Here is a 15,780-nt window from a genome sequence, read left to right as displayed (position 1 = left end):
GGCGCACGCCTGCCCATAACGTCACCGCCCGAGAAATTCTCGTTTAGCTGCAGTGTTCATTTCGCGATCGTCCAATAATTTCTCGGGTACTCTAATTGTTTGGGAAAATGTTTTCAAGTATTCTCAACAGATGGCGGGAGGATTTCCAGGTGTATTCACGTAGCGTCTGGCTTAAAATATGTCTTATCTTCTCTACTTTACATATACAACCTCTGGCCAGCTGACGAGGTAAACAGAAATGGCGAGCGCGAAATGGAAGAGAAGTTTGTCTGAAGACAAAATAAGGAACTACATCAAAGATGAATCACTAAGTGACATTAGTATTTCTGATAGTAGCTATAATGATTCTATTGATTCTTCAGATGATGACCTTAGTAATTCTAGTGAAAGTGAAGAAGATATTACCTCAGACGCTAAGGTGATGGTAGATGTTGAATATACATTCGTTTGGAAAAAGTGTAAGCCTGGGGATAGTGTGCGACCTAATATTATTCCATTTACGGGAAATCGTGGTGTGAGGCTTAGCTTATTACCAGAGGTGAGTGCGATTGACTGTTTTGAACTGATTCTAACAGATGAAGTTGTAAATTTGACAGTGACCGAAAAAAATTCGTTGGCCCTATGCTAAAAGTGCATTGAAAACCTTGTAAATAAATCTCTGCATGGAAGGGTACAGTTTTGGAAAAAGAAGCTCTTACAAAATTTGGCAATTTATTGCGTTAGTATTGCTGACGGGAATAATACAAAAGCCTGAAATAAAAATGCATTGCTCACAGGACAGTATAGGCCCTACTCAAAACACCAATATTTTATGAAACTATATCACAGGCCTACTCTAAAAAGTGTAAATAGAGTGTAAAGTAAGTTTTTATTAACTTTGAATAATATATGAATGTGTTTCCTTAATAATTGTTACTCATTCCTTGCTTCCTAAAAATAAATAAATTCCTCCGAAAAAACCTCACTTTTCTGGCACTGGAGGTCTGCCAAAACCCGCCACCGAAGGGGTTAAACAAGGGGCAGAACAAAACAAAGAAGGTGACCCTCATGAATCATCATCATCATCATCTTCATTTCCCGTTTCCAGCTTCCTGAGTCGGGGTGTGAATCAAGGACCTCCATCGCTGCCTGTCTCTTCACCACTCCTCCTTTTTAAAGTACATCTTCTGGTTTTCCTCAAAAGAAACAAAATTTAAAATGTTTTTACTCACACTGCGAAACTCTTAGACCCTCTTCAACATTGGTCAAGTCATATCTCAAAACATTACCTTTCTCTGTTCGCAAATATAAAGATAGGAACTTTCCACCTAAATGTTTTTATTTTTTATCAATATGGATAATGAAGTTAATAGATTATAATTACCTTTCTGTCCGCCCAATACCAATCTCTATCATCAATACAATATTTTGACTTGTCTCTTTTTTCTTCACAGTTATGGTATGTCATTCTTCGACCCAAAACGATGCTCGAGTATTTCTTTCTTTTCTTAAAAATACGACAAAAAGGACCCCTCTTCTTTATTTTTTACTACAATCTCCACAGAAAAGAAAGGAAGCAAAAAAGGTCATTGCTGACGTAAAAAGAGTAGGAGGGTCTGAACAAGAAGTCATGCGCCGAAAGCACAGAACATGAAAATCTTAAACTTCCCTACTATAATAAATGGGTTGCCATGGCTACCTTCTAATTAAACAGATAAAGAAGTACCGGTAATGCTACCTTCTAATTAAACAGATAAAGAAGTACCTGTAATGCATACAAAGCATAAAATAGAGAACAATAAATCAACGGCAGAAAAAAACGTGCAACAAAAACAAAAATCTTGTAGGCAGAAAAAGGGTTTGAACAGCTGATACATCCCGTTTCCAAGCTACACTTGTACACATGCAGAGACCCATAATATCAAAATCATAACAAAAGGAGCATACTGGCAAGGTACATCCAAGCAGTCGTTGATCAGTTAAGCTCTTTGCCTAGTCCAGAAAATAAATCAATGTGCTGGGTTTACAATAGGAAGCCTTTCTCTCCCAAACCAAACATGTCACATAGTTATACATCCTTGCTGACAAGACTTATTCATACCACACGAATTACGGTTTCATGTGGACATAAATTTTGCCCAGCAAATGATCACAATTACAATCAAGACTTCCAGGCTTGAGCAATGCATCGTAGGCCCATAATGTAAACAAAACAATGGTCTCCAACCACATGGAAATTCAGCCATAACACACACACACAACTCACAACAGGACATATAAGCCCCTAACCCTCATCATTCCTGTGACAGTGGAAAATACCAAAAACACGCACACTAAATAAAGAAAGTTAAAACTAGGCTCGAGCCACTCAACGCCAATCAAAATGCAAGTCAAGACATCTTTTAGATATCCATGGCAAACACACATTAAAACAAAGGAAAAGAATGAAAGGATACAGTTACCTCAAATTGTCCAACTCATTGGCTGAATGGTCAGCGCACTGGCTTTCGGTTCAGAGGGTCCCGGGTTCAATTCCCAGCCGGGTCGGAGATTTTAACCTTAATTGGTTAATTCTAGTGGCTCGGGGGCTGGGTGTGTGTGGCATAATAAATCATCCTAGGTAGGGCCCTCATCTTCACAGACATACAGGTCACCTATTAGGCCGTCTACAAGAAAAAGATCCGCACCAGGCCTCTCCGGAGGCTGTACACCATTATTATTACCTCAAATTACTTGAAGAGATAAATCATTTAACACTCCCAAAATGAACTAGAGTCCTGTAAGCATATATTTAAAATGGCTGAAACACAGCCTGTATGAGAGGAAAACCATAGCTATCCCTTTCCCCTCCATCTCAAGTCACGACTCGGAAGATGTTCTAAAGAAAAAAAAGGTAAAATTCTACTTAGGGCAAGAAAAAAATGCTTCCGAGGACAGATCTCGCACAAGGTGCTATCTGCTCGCATTCGGTCAGGTTAAATTCACAAGTCTTTCAATTGAAAGAGAAGCAGCCATTATTGGCTGACAAACAGCTGACCATAAATAATGCAAAATCAGACTAAAGTTACAAGAGATTCACCACAGGCATGGTTCAACCTTGGCAAAAAAAATACCCCTGCTACCCTTCCTCACAGCACATGCGGAGGCTCCACTACTTGCTGTGGCACTATATAAATTGAGTAGCCGCGACAAACGACATTTTGGGTGTATTTACGCTAATAAATTTGTTAATAATTAAAGAAAATAAAGGAAAGAATTAGCTGAAGACAACAGGGCTTGTACAATTGCTCTTTTTAAATAATTCCTATATTTCCTAGTTTCAGCTGGCTAAAATAGAATTAAAATGTAATGTTTTCTTCACTACTACTAATTTTATCTAAACAAAACAAAATATTGAAGCACCGAGAAGAAATGGTCGGATATCAATGTAACTTCATACACGTACACACCATTGGCAGGTATGTAAATGATTAGAGTTGAAATTCTCTGTGCCTAGCAGAACAGCCACCAGAGTGCATTAGTGTGTTCGTGTTTAGTGTTGTTACCAGGCCTGGTAGGGTATATATGGGACGTGAACGGTGTCAGATTGGAGATACCGCATACTTGTGTGAGACAGCATTATCAGCACCTTACAGAGTTTGAAAGGTGCCTCATTGTGGGTCTCCGTTTGGCCAGCTGGTCGAATCATGTAATATCCAGATTTATGGGGCATTCAGATGTGACAGTGGCCCATTGGACTGCATGGGAACATGAGGGCAGGCATACTCATCGTCAAGGTTCCGGTCGACCACGCCTGACCACCAAAAGGGAAGATCACCATATTGTGCACCACACACGTCGTAACCCCTTTACATCTGCGCCCGCTATTCAAGAACAAGTAATGGACTCCCTGCAACGTTCTGTGTCATCCCTCACTATTGGCCGGAGAATAGCAGCAGCCGGACTAGGGAATTACTGTCCCATGCGTAGGCTGCCGTTAACGCCAAAACACAAACAGCTGGTTTTGATGTGCCGTGACCGGGAAGCCTGGGCTACTGATGAATGGCATTGCATTGTGTTCAGCAATGAATTGCAGTTCTGCACTACCCCGGATGGACATCGTGTGAGTATGGTGGTGATCTGGGGAGAGGTCCCATTCTTCCAATGTTTTGGAGAGGCACGGTGGTGTTACTCTTGGCTTCATGGTGTGGGGAGCCATCGGGTATTGCTTTAGGTCACGGCGGTAGTAGTTGAGGGAGCTCTGACGGCACAGTGGTACATCACGGACATCCTGTGTCCTCATGTGTTATCTCTCATGCGACACTTCCATGGTGCCATTTTTCAAAAGGACAATGCTTGTCCGCACACGGTACGTGTGTCTATGAACTGTCCTCGTGATGTTGAGGTACTCCCGTGGCCAACATGATCCTCAGATCTGTTCCTGATAGCCCCGATAGAACGTGTGGAACCATCTTGGATGCCAACTACATCCCAGTGCCAGTATCCAGGATATCAAGGACCAGTTACAACAGTTGTGGGCCAGCTTGCCTCAGGAGAGGATACAACGGATTTATGACACCCTTCCCAACCAAATCGGTGCATGCATCCAGGCCAGACAGGGTGCAGTGTCATACTGATAAGTGGGTTCGTATTGCCAAGTTCTTTGTAAATTTGACTGGATATTGTACTCACTGAATTAATATGGCATACCCCCTCAACACATTAAGTTTAATTTTGTTTTGTCCTCCCCTTCTGAGTGCTCCAGTTTTTTGTCAGGCAGTGTATATGAATAGATGACTGTGGAGTGTTGAACATTTGCTGTTCGGTTCTGTAGAATCACCTCCATATAGCCTAATTTTATTGGAAACTTGTGTGAAAGGAAATTCGGCATATACTGATTACTTCTGGAGTCAGCCTAGTTTGTTTTGGGTGTGGACCAAGGATTTTGGATGTCCTTTCTAATATTATATGATGTCTCCAATGAATGTCTTCAGGATAATGGTTTTGAAATTCCCATCTTGGATCTCACGATGAAACGCTAGTGTGTCAGTTATCACTTCCCATTTGGGAAACTTGCATAAACGAATATATACTTGTATATTTACACTAGTAACTGGTGGAGAAGCCTCGTTTGCTGATCCATCGCTTAAGATGGAACGACGTGGGATATGATGATGATGATTTACACTAGTGTCAGAAAGTTTAGACTCACCCATGGATTTTCACTTACCATGAAAGATAGGGGCTATTTGTTGAAAATCAACATGGAAATACCTATGTTTTTAGAACTAACTAGTTTTATTACACATTTCACTAGATTTTCCTTTACACTGATCATTCACAGGGAGCTAGAAACATAATCACAACATCTTAAGCAATCACAATGCCTGTTCATCAATGTTTCCACCCTTTGCTTTGATTACTGCTTTACAGATGCGTGGCATTCTAGCTGTTAATTTTTCCCAAGTCTCTGTATTTATGCATCCCCAGCTTTTTAACAGACATTGCCACAACCTATCCACATTGCCTGGCGCCATTTCTTTCACTTTCCTGTCAAGTTCTTCCCACAAAAGTTCAATAGGTGACAGATCGGGTGATTGAGGAGGCCAGACCATTAATTCCAATTTTCCTTCAGCTTGTTTCCTTACCAGATACTGCTTGTACAAATGAGAGGTGTGTTTAGGATCATTGTCCTGCTGTAGAACAGATCCTTCACCAATCAGCTTCATTTGAGATGGCACTGCATTGCGCGAAAGGATACGTTGATATTGTTTCTTTTCCAATATTCCCTCTATTTTCACCAAATCACTAACCTGATTATTTCCAAAACATCCCCACACCATCACATTTCCTCCTCCATGCTTCACAGACGGAATTATGCAAGATTCCATAACCCTTTCGCCGGGGTGGCGACGATTGGAACCAAATTTTTCAAATTTAGATTCATCCGTCCAAAGCACCCTTTTCCATTGTTCAGCGGTCCAGTTAGCATGCATTTTGGCCCATTGTAGCCTTTTCTGCTTGTGTACAGTTTTCAACAATGGTTTCCGTGCTGCTACGCGACCAAACAATCCCGCCTCAAGCAGACGATATTTCACTGTTGTCACAGACACAGGTTGTTCTCTTGTTTTATTTATCTCTGAGCAAATATCTACCGCTGTACGCCTTCTGTTACGCTTGCTGAGGATTAAAATACGGTTATCTTCAATTTTAGAAATCTTCCGTGGACGTCCATTGCGTAGCCGATCCTTATGACTACCCGTTTCCTTTCTGCGTTTCACTGCTCTGCGAACGCTGCACTCTGAAATTTTCAATTTTTCCACAATTTTTTGGTTCGGCCACCCTATTTATTTATAAGCACAAGCCTTGGCTCTGTTTTTTTTTGGGTTATTTTAGTCTTCTTCCCCATATTTGATTGTTTGATGTGTGTTATTACCGTAGTTATACCCAGATAACAACAGTATAGAAAATAAACAATCTGGTACAGAGATTAATATACAACTGCTCAGGATAACTTCTGTAGGCTAACTGTCGACTTCCAAGACAGCGAGGAAACAAGAAGGACAAGTAATCACGTGAGGGAGGCATGTTTATTACCTGGGAAAAGGCCAGAAGTTATCCAAGTAATTACGTGAGTGAGGCATGTTTACTACCTGGGAAAGGACCGGAAGTTATCCAGGTAGAAGCAGGCAGTAAGAGCTGGGGACCATAAATCTGTCAACTTCTTTGAAAAGATAAAGTAAAATCTCGCAATATGCACTGAAATAGCTTTATGAAAGTGCTGAAAGCATCCATACATAAGTAACAGAACTAAAGTACCACTTATCATCAAACAGAAAACATATTATTTAAGAAAATTATTATTTTTCGTAGGTGAGTCTAAACTTTCTGACGCTAGTGTATAAATCATTTTATAAGAACGATGTGGGGAGTCTGTTTTTCTTTGCCTAAAATAGTTTACTTCCAGTGAGAAATTTGGTTGAAATCTGTCTCTATATAAAAATGAAATTACATCTGTCTTTGTATCTGCTTTCTAAAATGATTACTTTGTCTACTAGTCTACTTACAGTCAGAAATTTGGTTAAAATCTCTGTAAATTATGTTAAAATGAAATTTACCTCTCTGTGTCTGCCTTCCAAGGTGGCAAAATGTCTAAACCGATGGGATAAAAATTTCATGAAAGTTTGCACAAACATCCTCAGAGAGAACTGTCTCCTGACTGTTTCTTCTTCTTCCTACAATCTTTATCAAACCAGTGCTGAATCCTCGATTGTTTCTTTTTGCCCAAAACGGTTTTGGCCGTTTTGTGTATTATACCTTTAACCATTTGCCATCTTACTTCAATACTCTTTCCTTTCCAATCTTCCACTTCATTAAGGCTATTTGTCAAAACCGTTGCATATTACTGTTCTATATTTTCATCCTTTCTTAACTTAGCATCATCAAACGTGGGTATAACAGCTCTCTTAATCTCTCTGTAGTTGGCTATCCTTTGTCTGTATTTGACTCTTACCAGATAATGATCACTCTCGCCACCTGCGCCTTTACAACTATCCACTTCCAGGATATCTGAAGCATGCATCTATAAGCACATGATCAATTTGGTTGTATGTGATCCCATCAGGGGAGCACCATGTTACTTTCCTTATATCCTTCCTTTGCATCCATGTGCTTTTAATAAGCATGCTATTACCCATAGCAAAATCAATCAACCTTATACCATTATTGTTCAAAACCTCGTGCAAACTCTCCTTACCAGCTGTTTTCCTGTAAGCAGTTTCTCTTCCCACTTGGGCGTTGAAGTCCCCCATAACCACTTTAACATCATGCTTTGCCACTAGTGCTAATTCTTGTTCCAGTTGTTCATAAAAGATATCTTTCTCTGCTTAGTCTGCATCTTCTGTTGGTGCATATTTACATATGAAAGATATATTGAAGAAGCGGGCTTTTACTCGTAGAACACAAATTCTGTCATTAACAGGCTTAAAGTTCAATATTACATTGTTATATGCATTATCGACAAGGAACCCTGTACCTCCATATCCTCTGTTTCCACAGCTACAGAAAAAGGTGTGTGTCCCAGTTGCAAGTATTCCACTTCCTTTCCATTTTACCTCTTGTATTGCTACCACCATCATGTTATATTTCTTCATTTCATTCTTCAGATTCAGTAATCCTCCAGGTTTATTCAGTGTTCTTACATTCCATGTCATGAAATACCAATTCATGTGCCATTACCATTGCCATGGTCATTTATCCATTACATCCATCCGGTTTCCTCTGTCCTTTGGTTCGTAACAAGAGTTTTTTTTTCCATGGTAGGGTTGTTGACCTCATGCCAACCTCCCAACCTGGAGGAGCAGGGTACGGCTCTTAGTCTGGCTCATCGCCTTAGACCTATCCAGCTTGGGTAGTTTTCCATGTTTATATTTTTAAGCGAGTGGTTCCTAAAGAAGAAGCCAAAAACCCGGACAATATTTACTACAATCACAAATAAAAATTAATGAACTTCAAAAACAATTTGTCTTATACACTCTAATGCAGAATTAAAACAAGGAAAATATTGGTATAACTCATTGAGCAGTAGGTTTATCCTTTCGTTGGTAATTAAAGCCTAAACTCTAGTGTCCATAATAAAAAGTCCGACGGTAGTTATTTTCCTGAAATTGCCCTTGTTTTATCTATCAAAAACTAAAAGAATGGGCAATTGGTTTATTGTAGTTGTATGTCAGAATAAAGCCCAGAATGTGGACTTAAAAGGTCATATGCATTTTCTTTGTAACTCTGATAATTCTCCAAGAAATTATGCTTTCATATGTTGAAGCACGCATTCCAAAGCCTCTAAAACTAATCAACAGTAACATTACACAGACTGTTGTTAAATAATAATGATAATGATATTGGCTTTACATCTCACTAACTACTTTTACAGTTTTCAGAGACGCTGAGTTGTTGGAATTTTGTTTTACATGCCAGTAAATCTACCAATACGGGTTTGAGATATTTGAACACCTTCAAATATAAGCGGACTAAGCCAGGATTGAACCTGCCAACTTGGGCTCAGAAAGTCAGCACCTTAACCGGCTAAGTCACTTAGCCCGGCCTTTTATTAATTGAAGTCTGCTCTGTCTCTGTCTCCAGACGACAGTAGCTTGTTGTTGGATTTGTATGAAATTAACCCATCGATGGCGGTTTCAGCAGCTAATGCACTATAAAAGTCAATTGTATCTGGATAAGAAATCGTATAGAACTCTATTTGCCGGGCTGAGTGGCTGAGACGGTTGAGGCGCTAGCCTTCTGACCCCAACTTGCACATTCGATCCTGGCTTAGTCCGGTGGTATTTGAAGGTGCTCATATACGCCAGCCTCATGTCGGTAGATTTACCGGCATGTAAAAGAACTCCTGCTGGACTAAATTCCGGCACCTCAGCATCTCCAAAAACCGTAAAAGTAGTTAGTGGGACGTAAAGCCAATATTATTATTATTATTATTATTATTATTATTATTATTATTATTATTATTATTATTATTATTATTATTATTATTATCAGAACTCTTAGTTATATAATTATGAAATAATGTATTTCAGGTGAACCTGTAGCCAGTGCTGTTCCTGTTGCTGCTGCTTCTGCTGCTGCAGCTTCTTCTGCTGACACAGAAGAGAAGTCATCTGGACCACTACCACCAGAGGAGCTGGTGGTTATTGGAAGGAAAGTACTTCGTAAATACAGATATAAGTTTTCACATATAATTGCGGTGACAAAAGCAAAGATTCCTATAATAAAGTTTGTCCACTGCCCAACAAAGATCAGCTGTGATGTTTCCTTTAAGAATTCTCTTGGAGTATGCAACAGTCAGCTCATTCGCTTCTTCATCTCATTGGATCCAAGAATAAGACCGTACTTAATGATCATCAAGTATTGGGCGAGAATTCATGAACTTGCAAGTGCAGGAAAGATGTCAAATTACGCTTTGGTAATGATGTCATTTTTCTATTTGCAACAGCTTAAAAAGCCTATCATCCCATCTGTAGCCGAGTTGCAGAATTCTTATACGGACAGTGATTTGGTTGACGGTTGGTTGTGCAAATTCAATAAGGATAGGTCTTGCATAAAGCCAACAGAGAATAGAGATTCTATTTTTGAGTTATTGTGTGGTTTCTTTCACTATTATGCCGAGTTTGACTATGGAGGGAGTGTAATTTGTCCGCTAATTGGTAGGACCATCCCCAAATCTTCATTTTTACAGCCTAGTACTCTGCCTAATGAACTACAACTGTATAAAAGTAAAGCAGATAGTGTGAAGTTTAAGTATTCATCTGATATATGCATCCAGGATCCATTTGACCTGAGTCATAACCTAACTGGTCGACTGGGTACTAAGTCTTTAACGGCCTTTTGTGCTTACTGTCAGAGTGCAGCAGGAATCATGAATAGTCTTCTACAGGAAAGTGAAGATTCCAAAAGAACTCCAGTATTGATTGAACTATTTGATGTAAGCAAAAAACCTGTATCTCAGAAGTTCCTGCTAAGCACCTCTACGATGGTGATAAATGTAAGTGTTGCACAATACTTATCTCTGGGTTATACTTTAAATGGAGGAAGTGACAATGGAGAAACAAGTGACGATAGCATTCTCAGAAAAGAAAAGCTCTCCAAATGGTATTCCTTGGTTTACGATCTCCTTATGACCATATTTCAGAAAATTATGAAGTTTTCTGTAAAGGAAGAAAGCGAGGAAAGTTTGAGTAAAGTGCAAAAAGTCGGGGAACCATCAGATGTTCACATAAAGTCTTCAGACACTAGTGGTGAAACAGGGTTCTCTACCAGGACGATTTATTGTGAATGCTTGTACAATGTGTGGGATGGTCGTAAAAAGATTAAGAAGACTTTGAAACTAGAACCTGATCTATATGTGTTAACAGTAGAAGAAACCATATCTAATGTGTTAGTGGAAACCCGCTACAGCGACGGCAAAATCCCTCCTCCCATTCTAAAATTCTCCTGCACCTTTAAACCAATGTTATCTCCTGTACAAGTTCAACTTACTTTTCAGAGCATTGAATCAAAAGACAAATCATTTCTGCATGCAATGAATTTGTTGCAGATCCGGATTCCTAATTGGATGGATAAAAGCATGGCTTATTTGATGAAGGAACACTTAGTAAAATCAAATTCAACTAAACCTTCTTCTGACGTAAATGTAGCGGTTGTTACTGATACATCGTAGAGTTTCATGTGTGTGTTTTAGACAACTTTACTCAGGAATTTCATTAGAATGTAAATAAAATACTGTACAACAATGTGGATGAAGTTTATGAACTAATTTGTTTCTCTGCAGCAGTGATTCTCAATCTTTTATTGTTCACAGCATACACTGATATACAGTTTGTTTGTAAACTGCAATTGTAATGCTATTTCACCTGTGTTTAGGCATGTTTTGAGATCATGTCAAATTAGACATGTGATTGTTGCTTAAGAATGGAGACCTCATAATGGAAACCTGATTATACAGGAGATTGAAAGGCTCTCGTGTAGTTGAAAACTGAAAACAAATTCAGCCAGTTACAAATTAAATCTAATAATAATTTTAATTGACGTGGTTTGGGCATGTAATGAGGATGGAGCTAACAAGGACAGCGTATGTTAACTTACCCCCTGGATGGACATTGTTGATCAGGGAAGGGCACTGGAGGATGTCATTAACAACAGAACGTATCTCAATAAGACAGAATGGAAGAGGCTTGCCAAGAGTACCCGGGAAACTGGAACTGTAAAGTGATGATGATGAATAATTTTAATTATATTGTTAAGTATTAAAAAAATTTTGTTATTTTAAGAGTTTTGTTTTGCACCTACAAAATCTGTCACAAGCCAAGGCAGAGGACAAATGATGGAGGAATAACCTCTTTTTTTAAAAAACCTCGGTCCAACTGCCTTGACTGGTAGCACCTTGTAAGGGCCACATTCCAGGGTTATGGTAAAATCCTTAACGGCAGCTTCGGCAGAAAAGGAGACATTTGGAACAGTGCAGTTGGTGGTGGAGGCATTCCAGTAGGACCTACTCAATCTGCTGCCTATTAGATGAAGTCGGGGACTACTAAAGCCTAAGGGAGTTCACCCTGACAAAAACCCTCGACTATGTTAGCAATTCAGCCGAGAGGAATTGTAAGCACCTAGCCTGCCAGAGTGGAGAATCAATGATGATTATTAATTAGTCCATTTTAAGCAGTTCTACTGGATATTTTGTTTTGATCTCTACAGAACAATCTGGAGGCTTCTTAGGACCACAACAAAATAATAAAACAATATTTTGAAAAAATTGCAGGTATGAGGTCTCCATTCTTAAACTGTAATATGGATTATTTTGTTAATTTTGTTTTCATTTAACTTAAGATCGGTAGAGAATTGTTTCTCATTAAAAAAGATAAAAACTGAATATGAGTGAGCAGTAAGCTGATGTTTACAAAAGTAAGAATGAACCGATTTCAAGTATCAGTGTCATGAAAGCAGTATAGGGGGAAAAAAGAGCTTCAAGAAACGTGAGGAAAGGTGTGTTTATTATGTGTAACAGTTGACATGCTCTGGTTTCTCATTAATAACTCAAATATTTTATTGTAAGGCTTAAGCCAACAAATCTCTTGTAAAATAAATATTGTCATCCAGTCATTTTATCTTGTTTTGTTTTCAAATCAAATATTCAGTTTAATAATTTGAATTAGTTACCAACAACATCACAAAGGCTTGAAAGTATTCTGGCACACCCTGTGAATCAAGGGACACAATAGCATGCTGCGGCACACACATTGAGAACCACTGCTGTACAGAGTATTGAAACAAGTACAACTGAACTTTTATTATTTGAAATGAAACTGTGAACTCTTTGGGGCATGCATATTTAAATCTGTGTTAATTCTTGTAAATTCTTTTCCACAATTGTCTTTTGATGGTTTTTGTCTTTTTTCTGTCATGTTTAGCAATTTTACTTAATTTTATTTAAAAGGCCACTGAGTTTACCCAAAAACTGGATTTAAATATTTATATCTTCTGGCCTGCGTGTTTAAAGCTCTACACTGCACTACGGTGCACATCAAAGCAATAAATCTTATCACAGATCATCGTACGGTTGGAATATTTTCATGGTTTTAATTTTTGTATTTCTTAAATTTAGCATGGAGATAATTTGTACTCACTAGTAATAACTGTCCAGAATGAGGTTTTTGTTGTGGTAAACTTTAAAACACTCCAGAGTATGAAGAGTCACTTATCTTCGCTACAGTACAATTGAATTCAGCTCTTTCGAACCTGTGATAGAATACAGAGAGTGAAATAAGCCTTTATCTTGTCCTCGTTAGTGTCGAACCACCTTACAAAATCTACCCGTTTCTTTTTCTGTTGGGGTCGGACGACTGTTTCCCACCATAACAAGTTGTTTTTCATAGAATTACTGAAAAGAGGGAGTCCATATAAACTTAAAATACTGAAAGCTCTGATGGAGGATCCTGATACTTATTCTGAAGAATCTGATATACTACTCGGTTTCCGATGAATGAATGAATGAACAATTGGACTGTTTTCACCTGTATCCAGTCATCTTCATCCTTCCGTTTTTGTTGTGGCTGTGTTTAATTTTACTACAGAATCACATTCAGATGATGAGTTGTCACATGCTCTCTCTTTATTGTCCCTTTCATTTCAGATCCACTGTCTGAAACACTTTCAAGCAGACTTGGGATGCGGTTGTATTCGCTACCTCCGGCCATAGTGAACGAAGGGAATATTACTGTTAATTGAAAAGACAATGGTACAAGCATTAATGAACATGAGGATAGGACAGCCACTTTCCTTGGCTGTTCATAGAACCTTAACATCTGACGTACTTGCAGGGGTAGCCAAACTACAAGCAAAAATGAAACGGCCTGTGCTCGGCAGGCAAAACCCGTCATCCGAGTTGAATGGATTAACTTCAAATAACTTGCACAATACTAGATTTTTGGAAGATATGTGAATCATATACATATCCCAAGAAATTGATATGGTTTGGGAAAATAAAGTTACTAAAAAGCCCTTTTATTCTTACAGCACAAAGTTAAGTGAAGTTTCAGCCAAGTATATGCTACTGAGAAAGTGACATCTTCTGTCATTGACCTCAATTAGCAACGCATATAGCATTTTATTTCATACAGAAACAACCTCTCACTGAGCGAGTTGGTGGTGTGGTTAAGGGTGCGCAGCTGTGAGCTTGAATTCGGGAGATACTGGTTTCAAACCTCACTCTGGGCAGCCCTGAAGATAGTTTTCCATAGTTTCCCATTTTCACACCAGGCTGTACCTTAATTAATTAAAGGCTTGGCCACTTCCTTCCCACTCCTATCCAGTCATCCCCATAAGACCTAACTGTGTCGGTGCGACTTAAAAACAATTTTAAAAAGAAAGAAAAGAAAGAAACTACCTCTCTTTATCTAAAGATTGGGTAGGGTTTTTGTTGCCTTTAATGGTGAAAGTTGTGATATCAAATCCAGACTCGGTTAGATCAGCTTTTAATGTGGAAGATCCATTTCAGTGTGGGACGGAGAATACCTCGAATAGCAGAAAACTTAGATAAGACGTAACTTGTAGCAAATCATTGTTTTCGGTTAGAAAGGGCAGAATTGTTGCTACTGATGTAATGCAAATATTTAGTTAATTCAGCTTGCCTCATAAAAATAGAAATTATATGTGCACTCAACTGCACAAAAAATGTCCCGGTATCATCTCTTTGGCCACCAGCTGTCCACAATTTATGAATATCCTTGTATTTTGAGAATGTATAAAATGAAATACTTCTTTGATGGACAATTTTTGTGTGGTTGAGTGTACAATGTTTATCTAGGGCCTTAACAATCTTTCATAAATCAAGTTAAATTTCCTTTGCAAAAACATTCTGTATTATATATGTGATAAAAGTCTTCCAGGCTGTTCTGCCGTAGTCTACTTCTCTCATCCCTATCAGACGTTTCAACTACTGCTGTTGTAGTAATTTTCTGTAGGACACAGCATAGATTACTTTGACGATGTCGCCGAAGATGACTACCGCAGCAGTGTTTGAAACGTCTGGTAAGAATGAGAGAAGTAGATCACGGCAGAATAGCCCAGAAGACATTTATCATATTGACTCCGGCTGTGAATAATTTGATGACATTCTATATTGTTTGAACTTGTTACCCTCCTTGTTCACCATTATGTGCCACCTCAACCAAAGTAAATCGTGTGCTGTAAATTCCTCATGTTGTTCTGTGTAGTCCCGGGTGTCTCGACTGATCCAGTCATCAAACCACAATGGTTAAGTTAATAAACGTCTGAGAGTCGAACCATCCATTTGGTGTGTTATTGTAGATTTTCCATTTGCCGTCCAAGTAGTTCACATACAAGTTGACTTATAGACCACATAGAGGGATAGTAGCTCACTGACTTAATCTCTGCAAACATCACAGAAATGCTGTTCTTGGATAAATTTCTGACTTTTGGGGGCTTGGTGCCTTCATTCATTAAAACTCTTTTTGTTTCCTGGGTCATTGGTTAGATTTGATTAGTTGAAGTTCAGTATATTATGTGGCTCAATTTCTGTCAACGACTTCTTTTAATGTTTGAAGCGAACCATACAATCAGTTTAGAGTGGCACTGCAAGCATGGGAGAACCCAGGTCTCTTCCCAGTAAGTTTTCTCTGAACAGGTAAACACTTTTCACAATTCTACCTAAATATGACATAATAATCACTGTAAGGTCAAAAGTATCAACTGGGAAGCCAAACTCACTAAGTCGCATAATGCAATACATAAAAT

At 38.8% G+C, this 15,780-nt stretch overlaps 1 protein-coding gene across 1 annotated transcript in view; it reads left to right on the top strand.

The window, feature by feature from the left end:
• LOC136883412 (speckle targeted PIP5K1A-regulated poly(A) polymerase) overlaps positions 1-11,641 on the top strand; it is a 59,215-nt gene extending 47,574 nt beyond the window's left edge. Inside the window, exon 7 of the mRNA XM_067155682.2 lies at positions 9,600-11,641. Within this exon, the coding sequence (XP_067011783.2) occupies positions 9,600-11,188 (1,589 nt within the window). The 3' untranslated portion in view covers positions 11,189-11,641. The remainder of the gene's footprint in view (positions 1-9,599) is intronic.
• The last annotated feature ends 4,139 nt before the right edge of the window (positions 11,642-15,780 follow it).

Source organism: Anabrus simplex, chromosome 11 (assembly GCF_040414725.1).
Source record: "Anabrus simplex isolate iqAnaSimp1 chromosome 11, ASM4041472v1, whole genome shotgun sequence".
Taxonomy (NCBI): Eukaryota; Metazoa; Arthropoda; class Insecta; order Orthoptera; family Tettigoniidae; genus Anabrus; species Anabrus simplex.
Note: the sequence above shows the minus strand (reverse complement) of the source record. Positions and strands in the feature narration are given on the sequence as shown.